This window comes from Biomphalaria glabrata, chromosome 9 (genome assembly GCF_947242115.1).
Source record: "Biomphalaria glabrata chromosome 9, xgBioGlab47.1, whole genome shotgun sequence".
Classification (NCBI taxonomy): Eukaryota; Metazoa; Mollusca; class Gastropoda; family Planorbidae; genus Biomphalaria; species Biomphalaria glabrata.
In genome coordinates this window covers 27,942,256-27,964,752 of record NC_074719.1, presented here as the reverse complement: position 1 = coordinate 27,964,752, position 22,497 = coordinate 27,942,256, and the positions used below count along the sequence as shown (strand labels likewise).

The 22,497-nt window shown below is 38.4% G+C and overlaps 1 protein-coding gene across 2 annotated transcripts in view; it reads right to left on the bottom strand.

The window, feature by feature from the left end:
- Positions 1-6,666: 6,666 nt before the first annotated feature.
- The window catches only part of LOC129928278 (uncharacterized), a 45,290-nt gene continuing 29,459 nt past the window's right edge, over positions 6,667-22,497 (bottom strand). Inside the window, exons 2-4 of one of the 2 annotated variants that reach the window (XM_056041959.1) lie at positions 15,892-16,045; positions 8,638-8,791; positions 6,667-6,859 (exon numbers count right to left, since the gene is read on the bottom strand). In XM_056041959.1, the coding sequence (XP_055897934.1) occupies positions 6,787-6,859; positions 8,638-8,791; positions 15,892-15,904 (240 nt within the window). In that variant the 5' untranslated portion in view covers positions 15,905-16,045 and the 3' untranslated portion in view covers positions 6,667-6,786. Of the gene's footprint in view, positions 6,860-8,637; positions 8,792-10,512; positions 10,651-15,891; positions 16,046-22,497 lie in introns of those variants that run through there. The other variant, XM_056041958.1, reaches the window with a different exon arrangement.

The window sequence follows — 22,497 nt, the reverse complement described above, 5'->3', positions numbered from 1 at the left end:
ATATTCATTCATGAATCGCGTACTAAAAATTATTTCGTTTAATTGTTCACTTTATAATCCCATTTATTTAACAAAGCTATCGCTCTTTTCGTTTTTAATAGATAAGAATGTATCGACTTCGCGTAAACCCATTTTCGCAAAACTAATTTTATTTTCGTAGCGAAAGAGAAATAACGTGAAAGGATCATTAGCTACGTTTAACATACATCTAAATCCAATCTACTAGATTATTCAAAAGCAAATGTTTTAATTTTAAAAAAAATGGATTTAAGCCTATTAGCTATTTTTACATTGATACATTCGCTTTACTTATTACATTATTATTTCGTTTAATTGTTTACAAAACACTCTCAGTGACTATATCGACAGTAATGCGCAAATAAAGACCCGCGGGTCGCGGGTAACATATGTCTAGTCTATACTATAAAGTAGAATGTGAGGTGTATGTATGTTACTTATAGACATCAAAACCGCTTGACCAATCTTGATAAAACTTGGAAGGAATGATTCTTGGGTACCAACTTAGACCTTAGTGTATGTATTGTAGCCCTAAAACAAACTTAAAACCCTCAAAAAAAATAAAGTTGTCCGACTCTATTACAGCTATAGTATTTTATGGATCTAGGCCATGTCTACAATGTTGACATGAGAAAAGATCGAAAGGATTTAGACCTAGATCTAATTTTAAGAAATACACTTTGCACAGATAGTTTTTTACTTTGACGCATGAAAATACAAAAGAAGATCCTTTGATTTCATTATATAATAAAATTAACCTTCAATTTTGTGTTTCAAAAGCATTTTTTACATTAATTAGTTCCTTATATATGTAACTACAGATTTCCTGACGAACATTCTTTCATTAGATAATACCGTAATGAATCGCGTACTAAAAATTAATTCGTTTAATTGTTTTCTTTATAATCCCATCCCTAGATCTAAAACTAATTCAACTCTAAGATGATAAAACTTCTCTTCGCACAGATAGTTTTATAATTTAACACATGAACATACTAATTAAAGTCCATTCATTTCATATTTTGATCAAATAAACATTCAAATTTGGTTTTCTAAAGCTACATTCGTTTACAAAAGCTGCGAAGCCGAGTTGAGATAAGCCTAGATCTAAATTCATTCATGAATCGCGTATTAAAAATTATTTCGTTTAATTGTTCACTTTATAATCCCATTCATTTAACAAAGCTATCGCTCTTTTCGTTTTTAATAGATATGAATGTATCGGCTACGGGTAAACCCATTTTCGCAAAACTAATTTTATTTTCGTAGCGAAAGAGAAAAAACTTGAAAGGATCATTAGCTAAGTTTAACATACATCTAAATCCAATCCACTAGATTAGTAAACACAAACTTAGACCCGCAGGCCGCGGGTAATGTCAGGCTAGTATATTATAAAGTAGAATGTGTGGTGTATGTATGTATATATGTATGTATGTATGTTACTTATAGACATCAAAATCGCTTGACCAATCTTGATAAAACTAGGCAGGAATGTTCCTTGGGTACCAACTTAGACCGTAGTGTATGTATTGTAGCCCTAAAACAAACTTAAGACCCTCAAAAAAAATAAAGTTGTCCGACTCTATTACAGCTATAGTATTTTATGGATCTAGGCCATGTCTACAATGTTGACATGAGAAAAGATAGAAAGGATTTAGACCTAGATCTAATTTTAAGAAATACACTTTGCGCAGATAGTTTTTTACTTTGACGCATGAAAATACAAAAGAAGATCCTTTGATTTCATTATATAATAAAATTAACCTTCAATTTTGTGTTTCAAAAGCATTTTTTACATTAATTAGTTCCTTATATATGTAACTACAGATTTCCTGACTGTAACAACACTTGTGCCAGATGTAACAACATGCACGATGTGTTGTTATGCCGGGGATTTTACTTGAATTCAATAGTTAACAAAAATGACGATCTAGAATCACAATTGACGACTCTTTGATAAAACAAAACTCTGAAACTTTATTTAAATACAACGTAAGTACAGTTTATGTACAAATTACAAATCAATGAGCAAGTAACACAGTACAAAGGCTTTTCAAACAGAGCTCTTAGAAACGTGACTGACTACAAAGGCATTATTTTATCGACTGACTTTTCTTTCTTACTACCGCCAATTCTCTGGCGCTAACTCTTTTCAAAAATGTCTTTGTTTAAATTCAAATCAACCAATAGATTTCAAACATACTAATTACGTCCCTTGGGTAAATCCTGACTTGAATGTCAAGTGTCTAAATTTGAGGATTAAATCCCGAGACTCATGTCGAGGGCTTATATTTCTTTCAAAAGTGAAATGTACAAACAATTCTATAATGTAATCTGTGACATATTACCCCCCCCCCCCTCCATTTAGCATTTGTATGGTAATAGAAATGCTCATATGTATTTAAATATACATAAAATACCATACATGAAACTATAGAAAAATGGTTGAGGTAACATATGACAAAATAAAGTCAACTTGGAGATAACAATAATAATAAAAAAAAATGTAAATGCAGTGAATAAAATTATTGATGACTTTGAATACCTGTCTCACTATTCAAGTGGTTATGAAAATGAGACAATGCTTGTCATGAACAATATCAAAAGTTGACAAAGCATAATACTTGGATAAATTAAACCTTGAATTGGAATGCTTTCTTTATTTTGCCTTTCGAATTCCATTTTTTCTTTTTCATGTTGTCTTTGCTTTTCGGCGTCTTGTCTTTGTTTTTCAGCTTCTTGCCTTTGTTTTTCGGCGTCTTGTAATTTTTTTTCTTCTAATTGCATGCGTTTTTCAGATTCTTGCCTTTGTTTTTCAGATTCTTGCCTTTGTTTTTCAGATTCTTGCTCTTGGTATTCTTTTTCTTCTTGTTTCTCTGCCCACTGGTCTGGCTTTGGCATTTGCTTTTCTTTGGCTAATTCTATTAATTCGAAGAGTCGTTGTGTTCTGGAACTAGAGGCCATATTTAATTTCTTTGTTAGTTTCTTGTATTGGAGCTAAATGTACAATATCTGGATTTTGGCTTTATCTCAGATATAATAATAATATAATGCAAAAGTTCTTGAAGCCTCAATTTGCTAATAAATTCTTGACAGTAAACTTGTAGTTACTGGAGTCGTATGATTGAATATATAGATCTATTGAGCCGATGTACTTTTTACTGGTTTAACAGTTGGTTAAATCTGGTCTTCTGTTTACTTTGTGCTGCACAAATGATTATTTACTGGTCTTCTTTATAATGCCAGTTATTTGCTTTACTGGTCTTCTTTATAATGCCAGTTATTATGTATATTGGTCTTACTCCTTTTGCCAATTACATATAATAATAGATTTCGTGAGTTAGACGTAACTCTAACGAAAATCTTTATAAATGAATTATCGATAACCAACTGACCTGTTAAACACAGAAATTCTGTCCTCCGTTAAATAAGAATGAAGTTCCTTTGAAGAGTTTTAGAAATTGGTCCTAGATCTTGAATAAATTTCGTTAAAAGTTGTCCATGAACTTTTATTAGTCGGAGAGTGCCAAATGTAACAACACTTGTGCCAGATGTAACAACATGCACGATGTTACGATGTGTTGTTATGCCGGGGATTTTACTTGAATTCAATAGTTAACAAAAATGACGATCTAGAATCACAATTGACGACTCTTTGATAAAACAAAACTCTGAAACTTTATTTAAATACAACGTAAGTACAGTTTATGTACAAATTACAAATCAATGAGCAAGTAACACAGTACAAAGGCTTTTCAAACAGAGCTCTTAGAAACGTGACTGACTACAAAGGCATTATTTTATCGACTGACTTTTCTTTCTTACTACCGCCAATTCTCTGGCGCTAACTCTTTTCAAAAATGTCTTTGTTTAAATTCAAATCAACCAATAGATTTCAAACATACTAATTACGTCCCTTGGGTAAATCCTGACTTGAATGTCAAGTGTCTAATTTGAGGATTAAATCCCGAGACTCATGTCGAGGGCTTATATTTCTTTCAAAAGTGAAATGTACAAACAATTCTATAATGTAATCTGTGACACTGACGAACATTCTTTCATTAGACAATACCGTAATGAATCGCGTACTAAATATTAATTCGTTTAATTGTTTACTTTATAATCCCATCCCTTGATCTAAAACTCTAATTCAACTCTAAGATGATAAAACTACTCTTCGAACAGATATATTTATACTTTAACACATAAACATATTAATTAAAGTCCATTCATTTCATATTTTGATCAAATAAACATTCAAATTTGGTATTCTAAAGTTACATTGGTCTACAAAAGCTGCGAAGCCGAGTTGAGATAGGCCTAGATCTATATTCATTCATGAATCGCGTACTAAACATTATTTCGTTTAATTGTTCACTTTATAATCCCATTCATTTAACAAAGCTATCGCTCTTTTCGTTTTTAATAGATAAGAATGTATCGACCTCGGGTAAACCCATTTTCGCAAAACTAATTTTATTTTTCGTAGCGAAAGAGAAATAACGTGAAAGGATCATTAGCTACGTTTAACAAACATCTAAATCCAATCCACTAGATTATCCAAAAGCATTTTTTACATAAATTAGTTCCTGATATCTGTGACTACAGATTTCCTGGCAAACATTATTTCATTAGACATTACCTAATGGTTACACATTAACACAATTCTCTACTGTGTCTATTCCTAGGCCTAGGTCTAAAACTCTTATTGAACTCTAAGATGATAAAACTTCTTTTCGCAAAGATAGTTTTATGCTTTAACACATAAACATGCTAATTATTGTCCATTCATTTCATATTTTAATCAATTAACATTCAAATTTGTTTTTCTAAAGCATTTTTAATATATTCGTTCGCTGTTCGCTAAAGCTTCGTAGCCGTGTTGAGATAGGCCTATATTCATTCATGAAAAAAAGTTCACGCATGCGCAGCACAGAATGAACTCAATAGTCTATTAAAGCTCTAGATTAGTGTAGATTTAGATCTATGTCTACCTCAAGATCTACTTTATACTTTATACACATGAACATAAAAAATTTAGTCTATTCATCTCAAATTTAATCAAATATATGTAGGCCTACAGGCAAATGTTTTAATTTGAAAAAAAAATGGATTTAAGCCTATTAGCTATTTTTATTTGATAGCTTAATCCGCACTATTTTTACATTGACACATTTGCTTTACTTATTACATTATTATTTTGTTTAATTGTTTACAAAACACTCTCAGTGACTATATCGGAAGTAATGCGCAAATAAAGACCCGCGGGTCGCGGGTAACATATGTCTAGTATATATATATAACACAAGCTAGCTTTTTATAGTTATCCGACGTGGATAAAAATTAAAACAAATAATTAAAATGTGTGTCATGTTGTACATTATATAGTTTATACTATGTGTCTCTCAAAAATAATTATTAAACAAAACACTTGCTGAACATTTTCGAGAAACATTAATTTCATGTTGTTTATTCTGTTGTTTTCTAGATGCATTACAACAGTTCTGAACGGACTGCAAGGAGTGGCTTTATTCTATTCCTTTGTGTGTAACAGAAGAATTACATCTCTCTATTATTTCGTAAATTCGTGAACGTTCGGACCGACAATGATGACAAAATAAGAGACCCCGACCAATCTAAACAAAAACAAGATTACACAATAATCACACAAACTCAGGGGCTGCCCCCATCTGATCTGCTAATTATCAAGGAATAATCAATCCACAATTACGATAAATCAATTTAATTACTTAAAAACAAACAGAGTATCTATAGTCTACAAAGAGACATCAGACCTTTTGGCAAGAAAAATAAATGTTATACATATCAGAAGAGCGATTTTAGATACTTTTGGTATTGATTTAATTTTTTTTTAATGGACCACTTATTGTCGATAATGATACTGTTGCTTATAGTACATTGATTGGTTTGTTCATTAAAACTAAGAATCATCTTTTGTCAACCGTCTTTTACAATTCCTCTCTGTCCTTTACCTTGGTGTAGGCCTAGGTACAACTCTCTAGAAGTAATAGTGGCATCACACTCAGTTCTGTTGTCTTACAAGTAGGCTTGATACTTCGATGAAGTGTCATTACATGCAATGCTTATAAGTAACTGTCGGATGTCCCATGCTAACAAACACTCATAGCTTTACATTTCAAAAACACTTATAGCTAAGAAATGTTGAACGTTGAATCTTCTGCAATTTTTGCGCCAGGTGTCCTGTAGCTTTATCAGATGCTTCCGTCTCCCAGAGGGGCAGGTTAATTTGTACTTGACCAGTGACATTTTGTTCAGAAGAGCGGCAATTTTTAAAGGTGCGATAGATACAAAATGACATAAGGAGCTCTAGTAGACTATAAAGCATGTTGTCTCCACTTGCTGTTCTTGACACTAAGCTCACTTCAACCTTATTTCCATTACTTATAGCACGTGAAGATCAAATAGCCCCCCCCCACTAAGAACTGTATTAAATGTGTTGGCATAGACTCATTTCATTCAGTTTTTTACAAAGCCTCTTATTAGCTAGCTAACTCTTCTTGATAGAAACCTGCCTTTGTAGGTTGACATAGATTTTGAAAACGGCTCTAACAATATTCCCAGAAATTTGACAGTAAAACAAAACAAAAAAGTACCAACACAGTCAAGTGTTATGCTGAATGATTTATTCACCAATAGAAGCAAAGAAAACAAACAAATAATCAAAAGAGTTTCTAGTGGAAGTTGGTTTTTTAAAGATGTTGAGTAAGCCCAGTCCATTCTGACGTCTTAACGTCCATTTGGTGGCTGTTGTGTCGGGTGCGGCGGGTGAGTGTGAGCGTCACAGTTTTGTCTTATTTCACTGAAAGAGAAGAGCAAATTGAAATGACAAAAAAAAAGAGTCAAATATTGAACAGAGGGTAGAGACAAGAGGGTTGGAGGGTAGAGACAAGAGGGTTGGAGGGTAGAGACAAGAGGGTTGGAGGGTAGAGACAAGATGGTTGGAGGGTAGAGACAATATGGTTGGAGGGTAGAGACAAGAGGGTTGGAGAGTAGAGACATGAGGGTTGGAGGGTAGAGACAAGAGGGTTGGAGGGTAGAGACAAGAGGGTTGGAGGGTAGAGACAAGAGGGTTGGAGAGTAGAGACAAGAGGGTTGGAGGGTAGAGACAAGAGGGTTGGAGGGTAGAGACAAGATGGTTGGAGGGTAGAGACAATATGGTTGGAGGGTAGAGACAAGAGGCTTGGAGAGTAGAGACAAGAGGGTTGGAGGGTAGAGACAAGAGGGTTGGAGGGTAGAGACAAGATGGTTGGAGGGTAGAGACAAGTTGGTTGGAGGGTAGAGACAAGAGGCTTGACTGTTAACTCCATGTTAGTAAATGGAGAAACAGAACTAGAGGCTACAACCACATTGCCAGTGTGGTCAGCAAGTGAGAAGCAGTGTAGGTTGTCTGGTCAGGAAGGGTCTTGTGAGGAAACTGGAAAGGGTCGTTCTTGTTAGTATTATGTACACTATTGTTCTTGAGCGGCACGTCCTGTGACCTGTGTTAGTGGCAAGATAGTGAGCTCTGTAGGAACTTTAAGAGTGGGCAGCAACACTGAACCTTTTATGTTAGTGAAAGGCAGTGGCGGCGACCCAGCAGGCCAGAGCTCAATGAACTCATAGCAAACAAAAACATGTATGTTTGTGCAATCGTTTCTCGTTGTCAAGGAAATAAACATGACTCATCACTTCTGGTTCATCCTTCGTTCAGTGTTTGCCCTAGATTCGTTACAATATATATATATATATAGTACATTTCTTTTGACGGTACCGGCATCTTTTTCAAGGTTGGGAAAAATGATGACTTTGATTTAGTTTAACGTTTTTTATGCATGTATAAGTAGTTCAAAGTGAGACAACTCCATCAGACGAATAGAATCAAAGTTCTTAATCTTTTGAGTTCATTGGGTAAGAAATGTTCCCTGAACGCAGTGGTATGTCTCGCCTTTACACACGTTCCCTGAACGCAGTTTTATGTCTCGCCTTTACAAACGTTCCCTGAACGCAGTGTTATGTCTCGCCTTTACACACGTTCCCTGAACGCAGTGGTATGTCTCACCTTTACAAACGTTCCCTGAACGCAGTGGTATGTCTCGCCTTTACAAACGTTCCCTGAACGCAGTGGTATGTCTCGCCTTTACAAACGTTCCCTGAACGCAGTGGTATGTCTCGCCTTTACACACGTTCCCTGAACGCAGTGGTATGTCTCGCCTTTACAAACGTTCCCTGAACGCAGTGGTATGTCTCGCCTTTACAAACGTTAACTGAACGCAGTGGTATGTCTCGCCTTTACAAACGTTAACTGAACGCAGTGGTATGTCTCGCCTTTACAAACGTTAACTGAACGCAGTGGTATGTCTCGCCTTTACAAACGTTTAAGAAAAAAAAATTAAAAAGTCCTACGCTTGTACTAAATTATCTAGTCATGCATGTTTAATTAGAGACTTAAAATCAGCTAATTCATCAGTTTTCCTGGCTGATTCAGGCAACCCGTTTTATAGTCTCTTGGCACTAGGGAAGAATAAGAACTATACCTGACATCCTACTATTTGTAAAGGAAGAATTATCAGGATGTAAAATGCTAAACTATAAGATTACCATTCGCATGCATGCCGACAAAGATCATCAGTTGCCTGCTCGTCCGCTGTGGTGCCCATGTCAAACAGTGCGTCACATCTGACGGTACACTCATGAATGGTCAGGTGTGGATATTGATTCATGATGGCTTCGACCTCATGGTGAACCAAATCACCTGATAGAAAGTAATTGTATTTATTATAGTTCAACTATACGCACAAGAACATAATAAAAAAAACAAGCTTACGAAGACAGTTTGGGTGGAAACACACAAAAACAAAGTGGTCTCCCATATCAACATCAGAAACTATAAAGTACAAACAATCAACAACAACAACTTGTCAGAAAGAAGAGATGTTTCGAACCTAATGCTTATTCTGCATATCTTTAGGCCGACTGACCACGTGATAAGGAGATTTATTGATCGTTTATCTTATCTTATAAATTAAATAACTGATCTTATTAAATGATTATCAATTGATGGGTTTCTAAAAGTCAATGTCTCATTCAAGGAAGAAACTTTCAGAAAAGAAAAAAAAAAGTCGCCGTTGCCCTAGAACGTTGTAAGATCTAAAATATGGAACTTTGAACATCTTCTCCAGATCTGACGAGCTAAACGGACAGACAGACTACACAAAACTAAGAGTGGCTATTCCCCCTTAAATGAAGCGCTAAAAATGAATGCACAAACAAGCATCAGGCAAAACATGGATATATTTTATGTCACAGATTATTATACATTGCCCAGATACGATATGGCACTCGCTTATATAAGAGTCGAAGATATATGCAATAGATCCATATTTTTCTGAAAGGGGCATTAATGCTAAGAAATGTATGTGTCCAATATGAGAGAAAGTTGTCTTATTACGTTTTAGTCAATGAATGAAAATATACAGTTCACTTAGTTCTCTGCTCTATAGTGTATATTGTCATAGAGTTCTTTGCTGTATATTTTATATTGTCATTGAGTTCTCTGCTCTATATTTTATATTGTCATAGAGTTCTCTGCTCTATATTTTATACTGTCATAGAGTTCTCTGCTCTATATTTTATACTGTCATAGAGTTCATTGCTCTATATTTTATATTGTCATAGAGTTCTCTGCTCTATATTTTATATTGTCATAGAGTTTTCTGCTCTATATTTTATACTGACATAGAGTTCTCTGCTCTATATTTTATACTGTCATAGAGTTCTCTGCTCTATATTTTATATTGTCATAGAGTTCTCTGCTCTATATTTTATATTGTCATACAGTTCTCTGCTCTATATTTTATATTGTCATAGAGTTCTCTGCTCTATATTTTATATTGTCATAAAGTTTTCTGCTCTATATTTTATATTGTCATACAGTTTTCTGCTCTATATTTTATATGGTCATAGAGTTCTTTGCTGTATATTTTATATTGCCATAGCGGTCTCTGCTCAATATTGTATATTGTCATAGAGTTTAGCACTCTATATTGTATATGGTCATAGAGTTTTCTGCTCTATATTGTATATTGTCATAGAGTTATCTGCTCTATACTGTATATTGTCATAGCCGCTAAAGAAAAAAAATGGACCACTCAACTTACCCAGAACCCGCACTGACCCTAAACTATTACTGACCCTAAATCTAAAACTAAGCAAATCCCAGTACATATCATAAAGTTAGCAATGACAATATGACTAAAACGGACCCTACACTAAACACTATCCTTTAACCTAACACGAGCACTATTCCTAAACCAAATCACAGCCGCCACCAACATTTCAATGTCTAACATTTAGGATAAAATGTCAAACAAAAGTCTCATGTTTTATTCTAATCCTAATCCTTCCGGGTTACATCCTACGTTACGTAATTGTCTAAAATCGTATCGTATCTAACGACAACATTGAAACAGTTACCTAACGACAACTGAGCCACTGCTACAGCTACTAGGCACACAACTAAAAAGACCAACTTCATTGTTCTAGATTTGTTTCTCGATTCTCAAAAATCCTGATTATTTAAACAGAGATTTGTCTTTTTATACCTTACAGTTGAGCAAATAGTTGTTTCTTATCAGTAGTTAGTATGTAACCTAATTACTACTACAAGTTGAAATGATTACAGACAGTGTCATGGTTACATTGTGTACAGAAATCTAGTTGAGGTCAAAGGTCCAGGGTTACATTCTAGCTTTTTAAAAAATAAAAATGTAATTCGGCTGTTCAAGTCAGAACTTCATGGAACCTGAAACCTTCATGGACGCTGATCTCAAAAACGGTTCTAACGATTTTCTTAAAATTTAACTGTTGATGTATATCGCTGAAAAAAGAATGACTAGCTCGTTGGCCACATGGGGAACAACTCTAGTTTGACTATTATAATATTATAATTGTTCAATTTATAAAAGAAATAAATATAATGATATAATTGTTTATTAAATTTGTAACCGATCGAAGTTTATTGAAATCTCAGCTTAGCTTATTTTTTGTTTACGTAAATTTAAAATAGATTACGTCTAGTTTCGAAATTTAGAAGTAGATTTAGATCAATATCTAAACTAGATCTTAAGATTTCTGAATAGTATACGTGTATGGAAGGTATCAATAAATAATTACTTATTTGACAATCCCCGCTGGCCTGATTCATATAATTGTTTGTTCAAGAAGCTGACAGTGTCAACATCACGAGTTGGTCCCCCTGTTTTATAGCTCAAATACAAATTCTAAATTATTATTTTTTTATATTTTATTCTGTTTTAAGTTGTATAATGGACGTAATAGGGTGTTTTTTTTTTTTCATGTTTTGTTTTGTGTTTAAAGTTTTTAAGATGTTTTGAAAAAAAAAAGTGGTCAATAAAAATGTTCGTTGATCAACTGATGTCTAAATCTTCCCTGGGAGATCATCTTGTCTGTACGTCTATGGAGCCAGTCTAGTTGAGATTTTCAAACACGACTGTGAAACTAGAAATAGCTAGCGTTTTGGTGTCATCCTCGTACATACTAAAGAAAGTGCTGAGAATGTATTTTGTTTTAAAAGGTAGATGATCATTTGTATGCACTTTTTAGGACTGCAGAATCCCATTCTCAAAAATCTTCTGTTTATTGGAGAGTGGCAAATCTATAAATAGCAATGTGTTGTTGGGGTATCCTGTGTACAATAGAAAGTGAGTGATGTGTGTCTAGGTGTGGTCACTTTCTAACCTGGTCAACTGGACAGGCTCCTCAGCCTGTGTGTCTAGGTGTGGTCACTTTCTAACCTGGTCAACTGGACAGACTCCTCAGCCTGTGTGTCTAGGTGTGGTCACTTTCTAACCTGGTCAACTGGACAGGCTCAAAGCTCTTCCAGTGGCAGCTGTTGTTTGGGTGACAACATGGAAGTGTAAGAAAGTGATTGCTCAGCCTGTGTGTCTAGGTGTGGTCACTTTCTAACCTGGTCAACTGGACAGGCTCCTCAGCCTGTGTGTCTAGGTGTGGTCACTTTCTAACCTGGTCAACTGGACAGGCTCAAAGCTCTTCCAGTGGCAGCTGTTGTTTGGGTGACAACATAGAAGTGTAAGAAAGTGATTGCTCAGCCTGTGTGTCTAGGTGTGGTCACTTTCTAACCTGGTCAACTGGACAGGCTCAAAGCTCTTCCAGTGGCAGCTGTTGTTTGGGTGACAACATGGAAGTGTAAGGAAGTGATGGCTCCTCAGCCAGTGTGTCTAGGTGTGGTCACTTTCTAACCTGGTCAACTGGACAGGCTCAAAGCTCTTCCAGTGGCAGCTGTTGTTTGGGTGACAACATGGAAGTGTAAGGAAGTGATGGCTCCTCAGCCAGTGTGTCTAGGTGTGGTCACTTTCTAACCTGGTCAACTGGACAGGCTCAAAGCTCTTCCAGTGGCAGCTGTGGTTTGGGTGACAACATGGAAGTGTAAGGAAGTGATGGCTCCTCAGCCTGTGTGTCTAGGTGTGGTCACTTTCTAACCTGGTCAACTGGACAGGCTCAAAGTGTAAGGAATTGATGGCTCTCAGCCTGTGTGTCTAGGTGTGGTCACTTTCTAACCTGGTCAACTGGACAGGCTCAAAGCTCTTCCATTGGCAGCTGTTTTTTGGGTGACAACATGGAAGTGTCCTTGATATCGTTCAAAAGCACACAATCATTTCACTAAAAAGGAAGTAGTACAGTTTGACTCTAGGGCGTATAAGCTTATTTCAAAACAAATGAGACACTGAAAGTTTGTATAGGTCAGTTCTTGTTTATTTAATTGGGAAAAGTTCAATTTAGTGTTTAGTTTATCGCGAACATTTCCAATATATATTAAGCCACAATATTAAGTTACACGGAAAAAGAAGCGACAGCTGTTTTGACACGGCTTTCATTTTTGCGAAGCCATTTTGTCGATGGAGGTTCTGGTACTAAACATTGTAAAGCTATATTATACTAGAATTATACACCGATTATGTCCATGGATTATTCCGTGGGTACATATTGTTATTTTGGCCAGGAAAAAAAACTCCTTTTCAATATATTGGTCAGCATTTAAGTGATCCCCAAAGCAACTTTGAAATCCCTTGACTTCTAGTATCTGTTACCTTGATTGGAACGGCACGCTCTCTTTCTCTCTCTCTCTCTCTCTCTCTGCCCTTCTCTCTCTCTTTCTCTCTATCTCTCTCTGCCCTTCTCTCTCTTTCTCTCTCTCTCTCTCTTTTTCTCTTTCTCTCTCCTTTTTTTCTGCTCTCCCATTTTTTGTGTGTACCCTTGACTTGAATTAAAGCGAACCATTTTGTATCTCTCTCGCACCCCCCACACACACACAAATAGAATTATAAATAACTTCTTCAAATGACATCTCTATGGGAATCTATTTTATTTTCATTTCTCAAAAGCAACAATGACATCGTCGTCTCTCTTATCGTCCGAAGGGTGGGCGACTGGTAGGCTGGGGGGTGTGGGGGTGTTCTTCACAGTGCTGTTTTATTTCACTGGAGTTAGACAAAATGTAATCCAAATATAAACATTGGATTTTAACAAGCAGTATAAGAAACTTAATACATCAGAAGTTAACAAAAAAGAAACTCACTTGAAATTTACAAACTTAAACAGATCTGATGTTTAATAGTACATTTAAACGATCATAATGGAAGCAAAAGCTTTTTTTTAAGCAAATCTAATGTTTAGAAAGAAAAAAAAAACTGAAAATCGCTGACATCTATATGCATCTTTTTTTCTATATAAAACAGATTTAATAAATAACCACTTATTGATTAACTAATTGGCTAGTTTTGTTATTGATTCATTAAATGTCATCGAAAATTAATAAAAATGCAAATTGATAACTGAACGGAAGTGAACTAAAAACGTGTACAAAACGAGCTAAGAGAAACAACTCCATCTAGCCACATACTTCCAAAGGTAGCATTTAGTTTCACGATCGATATCAAACAAAGTAATTAATAACCAATATTTAAGCAACTAATTGGTTAATTTTTGTCTGTCTGTCAGACAGATTGAGTTGATTTAAGCTGTGTCACAATTGAGTCTGGACTCCATTTAAATCTAGGTCCGACCAATCGCTTCACAAGAGAAATAGGATAGAAAGAGATTGTGACTTGTTAAGCTTCTGAAAAGTCACAATTTCTAAGCCTGCTTGACAAACTCTTTTAACAAGTGTTCCTTGTAGGTATCAACTATTTGAGAAGAATGTCGACACTTTGAACTTTTCTTCAACTAATTATTTCATTTTTAATCTACACTCAGATTTTGTTTTGTTGTTAAGTAATGACAGATTGTTGTGACTTACGTGGCTGGCAAAAACAGAAATTTACTTTAGAATAATAATAATATCCATAAGGAAATATGTCTTACAATGTGTGCATTACACCAAACAAAAAGTAATAACTAGAGAAAACCAGAATATGCATTCACACCAGACTAACTCATAGTTGATAAAGTTTGTCTTTGATCTAAATATAAATTTGTATTCGTATTGTTTCTTCTTCTGTAAACAAAATCAAATTGGAGACTGGGCAACATGTTGGTACGCTATCAGAAAAAAAAAAAACAACTCACGCTAAATCTGGAGATCACGTGATCAATGAGGCTTGAAAAGACTTTTTTTTTTCAGGGTATAGTACCAGTGAAAAAACATGCAATAGAAGCGATGGTAGGCCAACCTAAAGAAGTGTGCGGGCCAGCAATAGAAGCGATGGTAGGCCAACCTAAAGAAGTGGGCGGGCCAGCAATAGAAGCGATGGTAGGCCAACCTAAAGAAGTGGGCGGGCCAGCAATAGAAGCGATGGTAGGCCAACCTAAAGAAGTGTGCGGGCCAGCAATAGAAGCGATGGTAGGCCAACCTAAAGTTGTGAGCGGGCCAGCAATAGAAGCGATGGTAGGCCAACCTAAAGAAGTGGGCGGGCCAGCAATAGAAGCGATGGTAGGCCAACCTAAAGAAGTGGGCGGGCCAGCAATAGAAGCGATGGTAGGCCAACCTAAAGAAGTGGGCGGGCCAGCAATAGAAGCGATGGTAGGGCAACCTAAAGAAGTGGGCGGGCCAGCAATAGAAGCGATGGTAGGCCAACCTAAAGAAGTGGGCGGGCCAGCAATAGAAGCGATGGTAGGCGAACCTAAAGAAGTGAGCGGGCCAGCAATAGAAGCGATGGTAGGCCAACCTAAAGAAGTGGGCGGGCCAGCAATAGAAGCGATGGTAGGCCAACCTAAAGAAGTGGGCGGGCCAGCAATAGAAGCGATGGTAGACCAACCTAAAGAAGTGGGCGGGCCAATTGTTTTCTTTAAATTCTATTTGTATCTAAAAGACCCAGAGAGGCATTGAAAGAGACGTTCGATAGATCACGTGACCTGCTCCAACAGGCCAACAGGCACAGGAAAGAAAGAATAAGAAGTATGCGCTAGCAAACACACACACACACACATCTTGTGAGGTAGTCATGTTCCGTCTTAGTACGGATATACCCACCTATTCACAAACTAAGCCCCTACCTATAGGTTACCAGCCGCACAGCCTTTAAGTAAGGACATTGGTAAAGCCACTGCTCTCTGACAAACTCCCGCAGCCACCTGACCCCAGATGTCTATGGTGTGCCATATCATTGGATCCGGTCATAGTGGAAGAGAGGTGAGTGTTGACGTGGGCAGCTTAACGGCAGCTTAGCACTAGCTAGCTGCCCACCCAGACTTTCCTCCAGCCATGGAGAGGTCACTCCATCTCTTATCGTGTCTGAAGACTAAAATGTCAATGAGAAAGAAACAAAGAGAACACCCATTGCTAATAGTCAGAGTTAAGTGGAAGCAATTCTTTACCAGTCACAAGCATGATGACACAGATCAGTGGTCAGTTGTTCATCGTCTGGGTCACTCATATCAAACTTTTCATCACATAACCTGGTACACTCACGGACAGTCAAGCCTGGGTACTGCTGAAGTATGGCTTCAACTTCATGATGAATTAAGTCCCCTAGGTGGAAAAACAAAAAGACATGGTGATGAATTACATTTAGGTAAAAGTTTAATTGTATTGATAATTAAACCTAATATTTCTTGTCCTAGTTCCCGTTTAAATTGACGGTATGCGAGCCTTTTCAGTACAAGAAATCAAGGCTTCATTTCACAGACCACATTTATCCGAACAAGCAAGAAGGAGATTAAAGTGATTTGGTTGGTTAGCTTTGGACTCCACCATTTTTTTTTAAAACAAAGTTTATTTTTATCTTACATTTTCTTCCTGGCTTCACACATTTGGAAGGACACAAAAAGTTGTTGTTGAATCTGTGAATGCTAAGAACGTAATTATCTTCTTTTTTTAAAGTAACATCTTTAATATTGTTACGATCCTCTCTCCTAATCAGACCTTCCGTAAACACTGCTAAACACAACACAACACATCAACACATCAAGAACTTGACAACAAGAGCTCCACAATATCGGGTACTTTAATAATGAGTGAATAAGTAGATAACAGCCAATACTAGAAATTGGCATCAAACACATCAACAACTAAAATGTCACTCTGTACATCACCGTACAAAACTCTACTGTCTCTCTTTCTGGACTTGTACATCAACACATGAGGACTCGACCAGGACCGACTTCATAGCCGACTAACAGTCCCGGTCTCGACGCTCTCCGGTCTTGAACTGCCGCTTTCCTACACACTGTGTCCTCGTACACGCAGGCTTTCGATCACATGACCATAACATTGGTCATATTTGCGTGTAATCGTGTATTCGTAGTACTGTCCCTTGTCCATGGCCCCGCTGACCTGAGTGATTCACGTGTGTGTCAGCTGAGCCTATAGTTAACCCTTTTTTGACGCCAATAGGGTTATAACACTGCCCCCTTCTCAGATTTGTCCGTCTCGGACAAAATCTATCACACGACATGGGCAGTCGAGGTGAATCGATGCAGGAGGAGGTCTATCGGTGGGGGCGACAATGGGCTTATATTGCCATCTCGATGGAGCCATCTGCGTTGTCTGCGTATGTCTCTTTCTCCTTCTGCTCCAGCTGATCTTCACCTGGTTGCACTGAGATCGTGGTCGCATCGCCACGCATGTTGAACTCGGCAAACGTCGTCTTCTTCGGTCGCTCACTACTGAGAGCAGCCACTTAACACATGGGGAGGGATATGTCAGGGCAGGGGTCACCAAGATCGTTGGTCTAATAGGTTTCTTCATAGGGCTTTGAAGAGAAAGACTTGGGGGTTGGGTTTCAGGTTCACAGGAGGGGAAATTGTGACTAGCATCATCTTTAGCCTCCAATTGACTTCCTGGACCACCATCATGGCTTCTCTCTCTAGTCTCAGCAGCGGAACAATCGTCTGTTGAGTGCAGGCCCTGTCGATGATTTTCAGCTTGCAGGGGTCCACCAACTGCTGCATCAGGTATCGTCGAATTCTTCTGAACACCATCAGGACTTCTGTCTCTGGTCTGGGCAGCTGGACAAACTTCTGTTGGGTGTAGACCTTGCCGATGGGTTTCTTGGAGTTTGCATTCTTCCTGCGGAGCTCGACACATAACGTTCTTGCCAAACATCTGGGTGCAGCTATCAAGATTCGAGTTCCTCTCATCAGCACTGACAGATTGACAGATGTCTTTAATGTCCTCAGCTACAGGCTTGAGGTAAGACACGACGTTGTCTTGTTCTATCTGGCTGATGGAGGCACTCACGTCATGGGTGTCTGTAGCAAAAGCGTTGGTTGAACTATTGGTCTCGGTCTCTTCTCTTGTTTCTTCATCTGTTTCTTTCTGCGATTTACCATTGATCACATTCTGAAAGCCAGCCAACATCTGTTTTTGAAATGTGATCAATAGCTCTACCACATCAGGTTCGAGTTCAAAGAGGAACGTGTTCGGATCTTCCTCTTCATCCACTAGGGCTTGCCGGAGACGTTCTTTAAGAGTTTCGTTGTTCCTTTCGTAGTACTTCAGTCCTCGCCATTTCAGCTCTTGTTTCAGTTCTTTCAGATTCAGTTCATCTAGCAGTTTTACAGAAGCCATAGGAAATCCCACTTCAAGACACCAGTGTTACGATTCTCTCTCTCCTTCATCAAGCCTTCTGTAAACACTGCTAAAACTCAACACATCCACATCAACACATCAAGAACTTGACAACAAGAGCTCCACAATATCGGGTACTTTAATAATGAGTGAATAAGTAGATAACAGCCAATACTAGGCAATTGGCATCAAACACGTCAACAACTAAAATGTCACTCTGTACATCACCGTACAAAACTCTACTGTCTCTCTTTCTGGACTTGTACATCAACACATGAGGACTCAACCAGGACCGACTTCATGGCCGACTAACAGTCCCGGTCTCGACGCTCTCCGGTCTTGAACTGCCGCTTTCCTACACACTGTGTCCTCGTACACGCAGGCTTTCGATCACATGACCATAACATTGGTCATATTTGCGTGTAATCGTGTATTCGTAGTACTGTCCCTTGTCCATGGCCCCGCTGACCTGAGTGATTCACGTGTGTGTCAGCTGAGCCTATAGTTAACCCTTTTTTGACGCCAATAGGGTTATAACAATATTAAAACATTCTTTGTGTGGAGGAAGTGGTTACAACCACCAGGTTACTTTAGAATTAATGTATGATCCAGACAAACATTTTTTTTTTAAATAGAACATAGACTTTCATTTCGTGAAGCAGTGAAAAAATTTAGTTTTATTGTCAGCTTACCTAGTGACATGTCAGCTGTGACGACAGACAACAAACATAAAATACACAAAGCTAGTCTCATTTTGATTGGCTGTTGGTGGCTCTAATGAGAACATGATAAGCTCATATGGTCGATGTCTCTTCTATTTATAGTTGGACTCAATCCTTCTGTATGAGATCTCACGACTGTGTTGAGTTTCCTTGCACTTAACATTGTGAAACAGGTACCAAAAAATATCGAGTCAGCAAGGTTGAGAATCTGTTATTTAGGTATTAGTGTTGACAGAGACATACACTTCTAGTTGATGACAGTCATGTGCAGATCTGATTTAGACATTAGTGTTGACAGAGACATACACTTCTAGTTGATGACAGTCATGTGCAGATCTGATTTAGACATTAGTGTTGACAGAGACGTTCACTTCTAGTTGATGACAGTGATGTACAGGTCTGATTTAGACATTAGTGTTGATAGAAATGTTCACACCTAGTTGATGACAGTCATGTGCAGGTCTGATTTAGACATTAGTATTGACAGAGACGTTCACTTCTAGTTGATGACAGTCATGTATAGGTCTGATTTAGGCATTAGTGTTGACAGAAACGTTCACTTCTAGTTGATGACAGTCATGTGAAGGTCTGATTTAGACATTAGTGTTGACAGAGATGTTCACACCGAGTTGATGAAAGTCATGTGCAGGTTTGATTTAGACATTAGTGTTGACAGAGACGTTCACTTCTAGTTGATGACAGTCATGTACAGGTCTGATTTAGACATTAGTGTTGACAGAGACGTTCACTTCTAGTTGATGACAGTCATGTGAAGGTCTGATTTAGACATAAGTGTTCACAGAGACGTTCACTTCTAGTTGATGACAGTCATGTGCAGGTCTGATTTAGACATTAGTGTTGACAGAGGCGTCTTGAATCAACTATGTTCTACAAGGTTTGTCTTGAATTTCAGTCCATGTTCAGTGTTCCACGAGGTTTGTCTTGCAGTACAGTCCATGTTCAGTGTTCCACGAGGTTTGTCTTGCAGTTCAGTCCATGTTCAGTGTTCCACGTGGTTTGTCTTGCAGTACAGTCCATAATCAGTGTTCTACAAGGTTTGTCTTGCAGATCAGTCCATGTTCAGTGTTCCAAGAGGTTTGTCTTGCAGTACAGTCCATGTTCAGTGTTCTACAAGGTTTGTCTTGAAGTTCAGTCCATGTTCAGTGTTCTACAACGTTTGTCTTGCAGTTCAGTCCATGTTCAGTGTTCCACGAGGTTTGTCTTGCAGTTCAGTCCATGTTCAGTGTTCCACAAGGTTTGTCTTGCAGTTCAGTCCATATTCAGTGTTCCACGAGGTTTGTCTTGCAGTTCAGTCCATGTTCAGTGTTCTACAAGGTTTGTCTTGCAGTTCAGTCCATGTTCAGTGTTCCACGGGGTTTGTCTTGCAGTACAGTCCATGTTCAGTGTTCCAAAAGGTTTGTCTTGCAGTTCAGTCCATGTTCAGTGTTCCACGAGGTTTGTCTTGAAGTTCAGTCCATGTTCAGTGTTCTACAAGGTTTGTCTTGCAGTTCAGTTCATGTTCAGCAGTGTTCCACGGGGTTTGTCTTGCAAATCAGTCCATGTTCAGTGTTCCACGGGGTTTGTCTTGCAGTACAGTCCATATTCAGTGTTCCACGGGGTTTGTCTTGCAGTACAGTCCATGTTCAGTGTTCCACGAGGTTTGTCTTGCAAATCAGTCCATGTTCAGTGTTCCACGGGGTTTGTCTTGCAGTACAGTCCATGTTCAGTGTTCCACGGGGTTTGTCTTGCAGTAAAGTCCATGTTCAGTGTTCCACGGGGTTTGTCTTGCAGTTCAGTTCATGTTCAGTGTTCCACGGGGTTTGTCTTGCAATTCAGTCCATGTTCAGTTTTCCACGGGGTTTGTCTTGCAATACAGTTCATGTTCAGTGTTCCACAAGGTTTGTCTTGCAGTTCAGTCCATGTTTAGTGTTCTACGAGGTTTGTCTTGCAGTTCAGTCCATGTTCAGCGTTCTACGAGGTTTGTCTTGCAGTTCAGTCCATGTTCAGTGTTTCATGAGGTTTGTCTTGCAGTTCAGTCTATGTTCAATGTTCCACGAGGTTCGTCTTGCAGTTCAGTCCATGTTCAGTGTTCCACGAGGTTTGTCTTGCAGTTCAGTCCATGTTCAGTGTTCCACAAGGTTTGTCTTGCAGTTCAGTCCATGTTCAGTGTTCCACGAGGTTTGTCTTGTAATTCAGTCCATGTTCTGTGTTCCACGGGGTTTGTCTTGCAGTTAAGTCCATGTTCAGTGTTCCACTGGTTTGTCTTGCAGTTCAGTCCATGTTCAGTGTTCCACGAGGTTTGTCTTGCAGTACAGTCCATATTCAGTGTTCTACAAGGTTTGTCTTGAAGTTCAGTCCATGTTCAGTGTTCTACAAGGTTTGTCTTGCAGTTCAGTCCATGTTCAGTGTTCCACAAGGTTTGTCTTGCAGTTCAGTCCATGTTCAGTGTTCCACGAGGTTTGTCTTGCAGTTCAGTCCATGTTCAGTGTTCTACAAGGTTTGTCTTGCAGTTCAGTCCATGTTCAGTGTTCCACGGGGTTTGTCTTGCAGTACAGTCCATGTTCAGTGTTCCACAAGGTTTGTCTTGCAATTAAGTCCATGTTCAGTGTTCCACAAGGTTTGTCTTGAAGTTCAGTCGATGTTCAGTGTTCTACAAGGTTTGTCTTGCAGTTCAGTCTATATTCAATGTTCCACGAGGGTAGTCTTGCAGTTCAGTCCATGTTGAGTGTTCCACGAGGTTTGTCTTGCAGTTCAGTCCATGTTCAGTGTTCCACAAGGTTTGTCTTGCAGTTCAGTCCATGTTCAGTGTTCCACGAGGTTTGTCTTGCAATTCAATCCATGTTCAGTGTTCCACGGGGTTTGTCTTGCAGTTAAGTTCATGTTCAGTGTTCCACTGGTTTGTCTTGCAGTTCAGTCCATGGTCAGTGTTCCACGGGGTTTGTCTTGCAGTACAGTCCATGTTTAGTGTTCCACGAGGTTTGTCTTGCAGTTCAGTCCATGTTCAGTGTTCCACAAGGTTTGTCTTGCAATTAAGTCCATGTTCAGTGTTCCACGAGGTTTGTCTTGAAGTTCAGTCCATGTTCAGTGTTCTACAAGGTTTGTCTTGCAGTTCAGTCCATGTTCAGCAGTGTTCCACGAGGTTTGTCTTGCAGTTCAGTCCATGTTCAGTGTTCCACGGGGTTTGTCTTGCAGTACAGTCCATGTTCAGTGTTCCACGGGGTTTGTCTTGCAGTACAGTCCATGTTCAGTGTTCCACGGGGTTTGTCTTGCAGTTAAGTTCATGTTTAGTGTTCCACGGGTTTTGTCTTGCAGTTCAGTCTATGTTCAATTTTCCACGGCGTTTTTCTTGCAATAGAGTTCATGTTCAGTGTTCCACAAGGTTTGTCTTGCAGTTCAGTCCATGTTTAGTGTTCTACGAGGTTTGTCTTGCAGTTCAGTCCATGTTCAGTGTTCTACGAGGTTTGTCTTGCAGTTCAGTCCATGTTCAGTGTTTCATGAGGTTTGTCTTGCAGTTCAGTCTATATTCAATGTTCCACGAGGTTCGTCTTGCAGTTCAGTCATTGTTCAGTGTTCCACGAGGTTTGTCTTGAAGTTCAGTCCATGTTCAGTGTTCCACAAGGTTTGTCTTGCAGTTCAGTCCATGTTCAGTGTTCCACGAGGTTTGTCTTGCAATTCAATCCATGTTCAGTG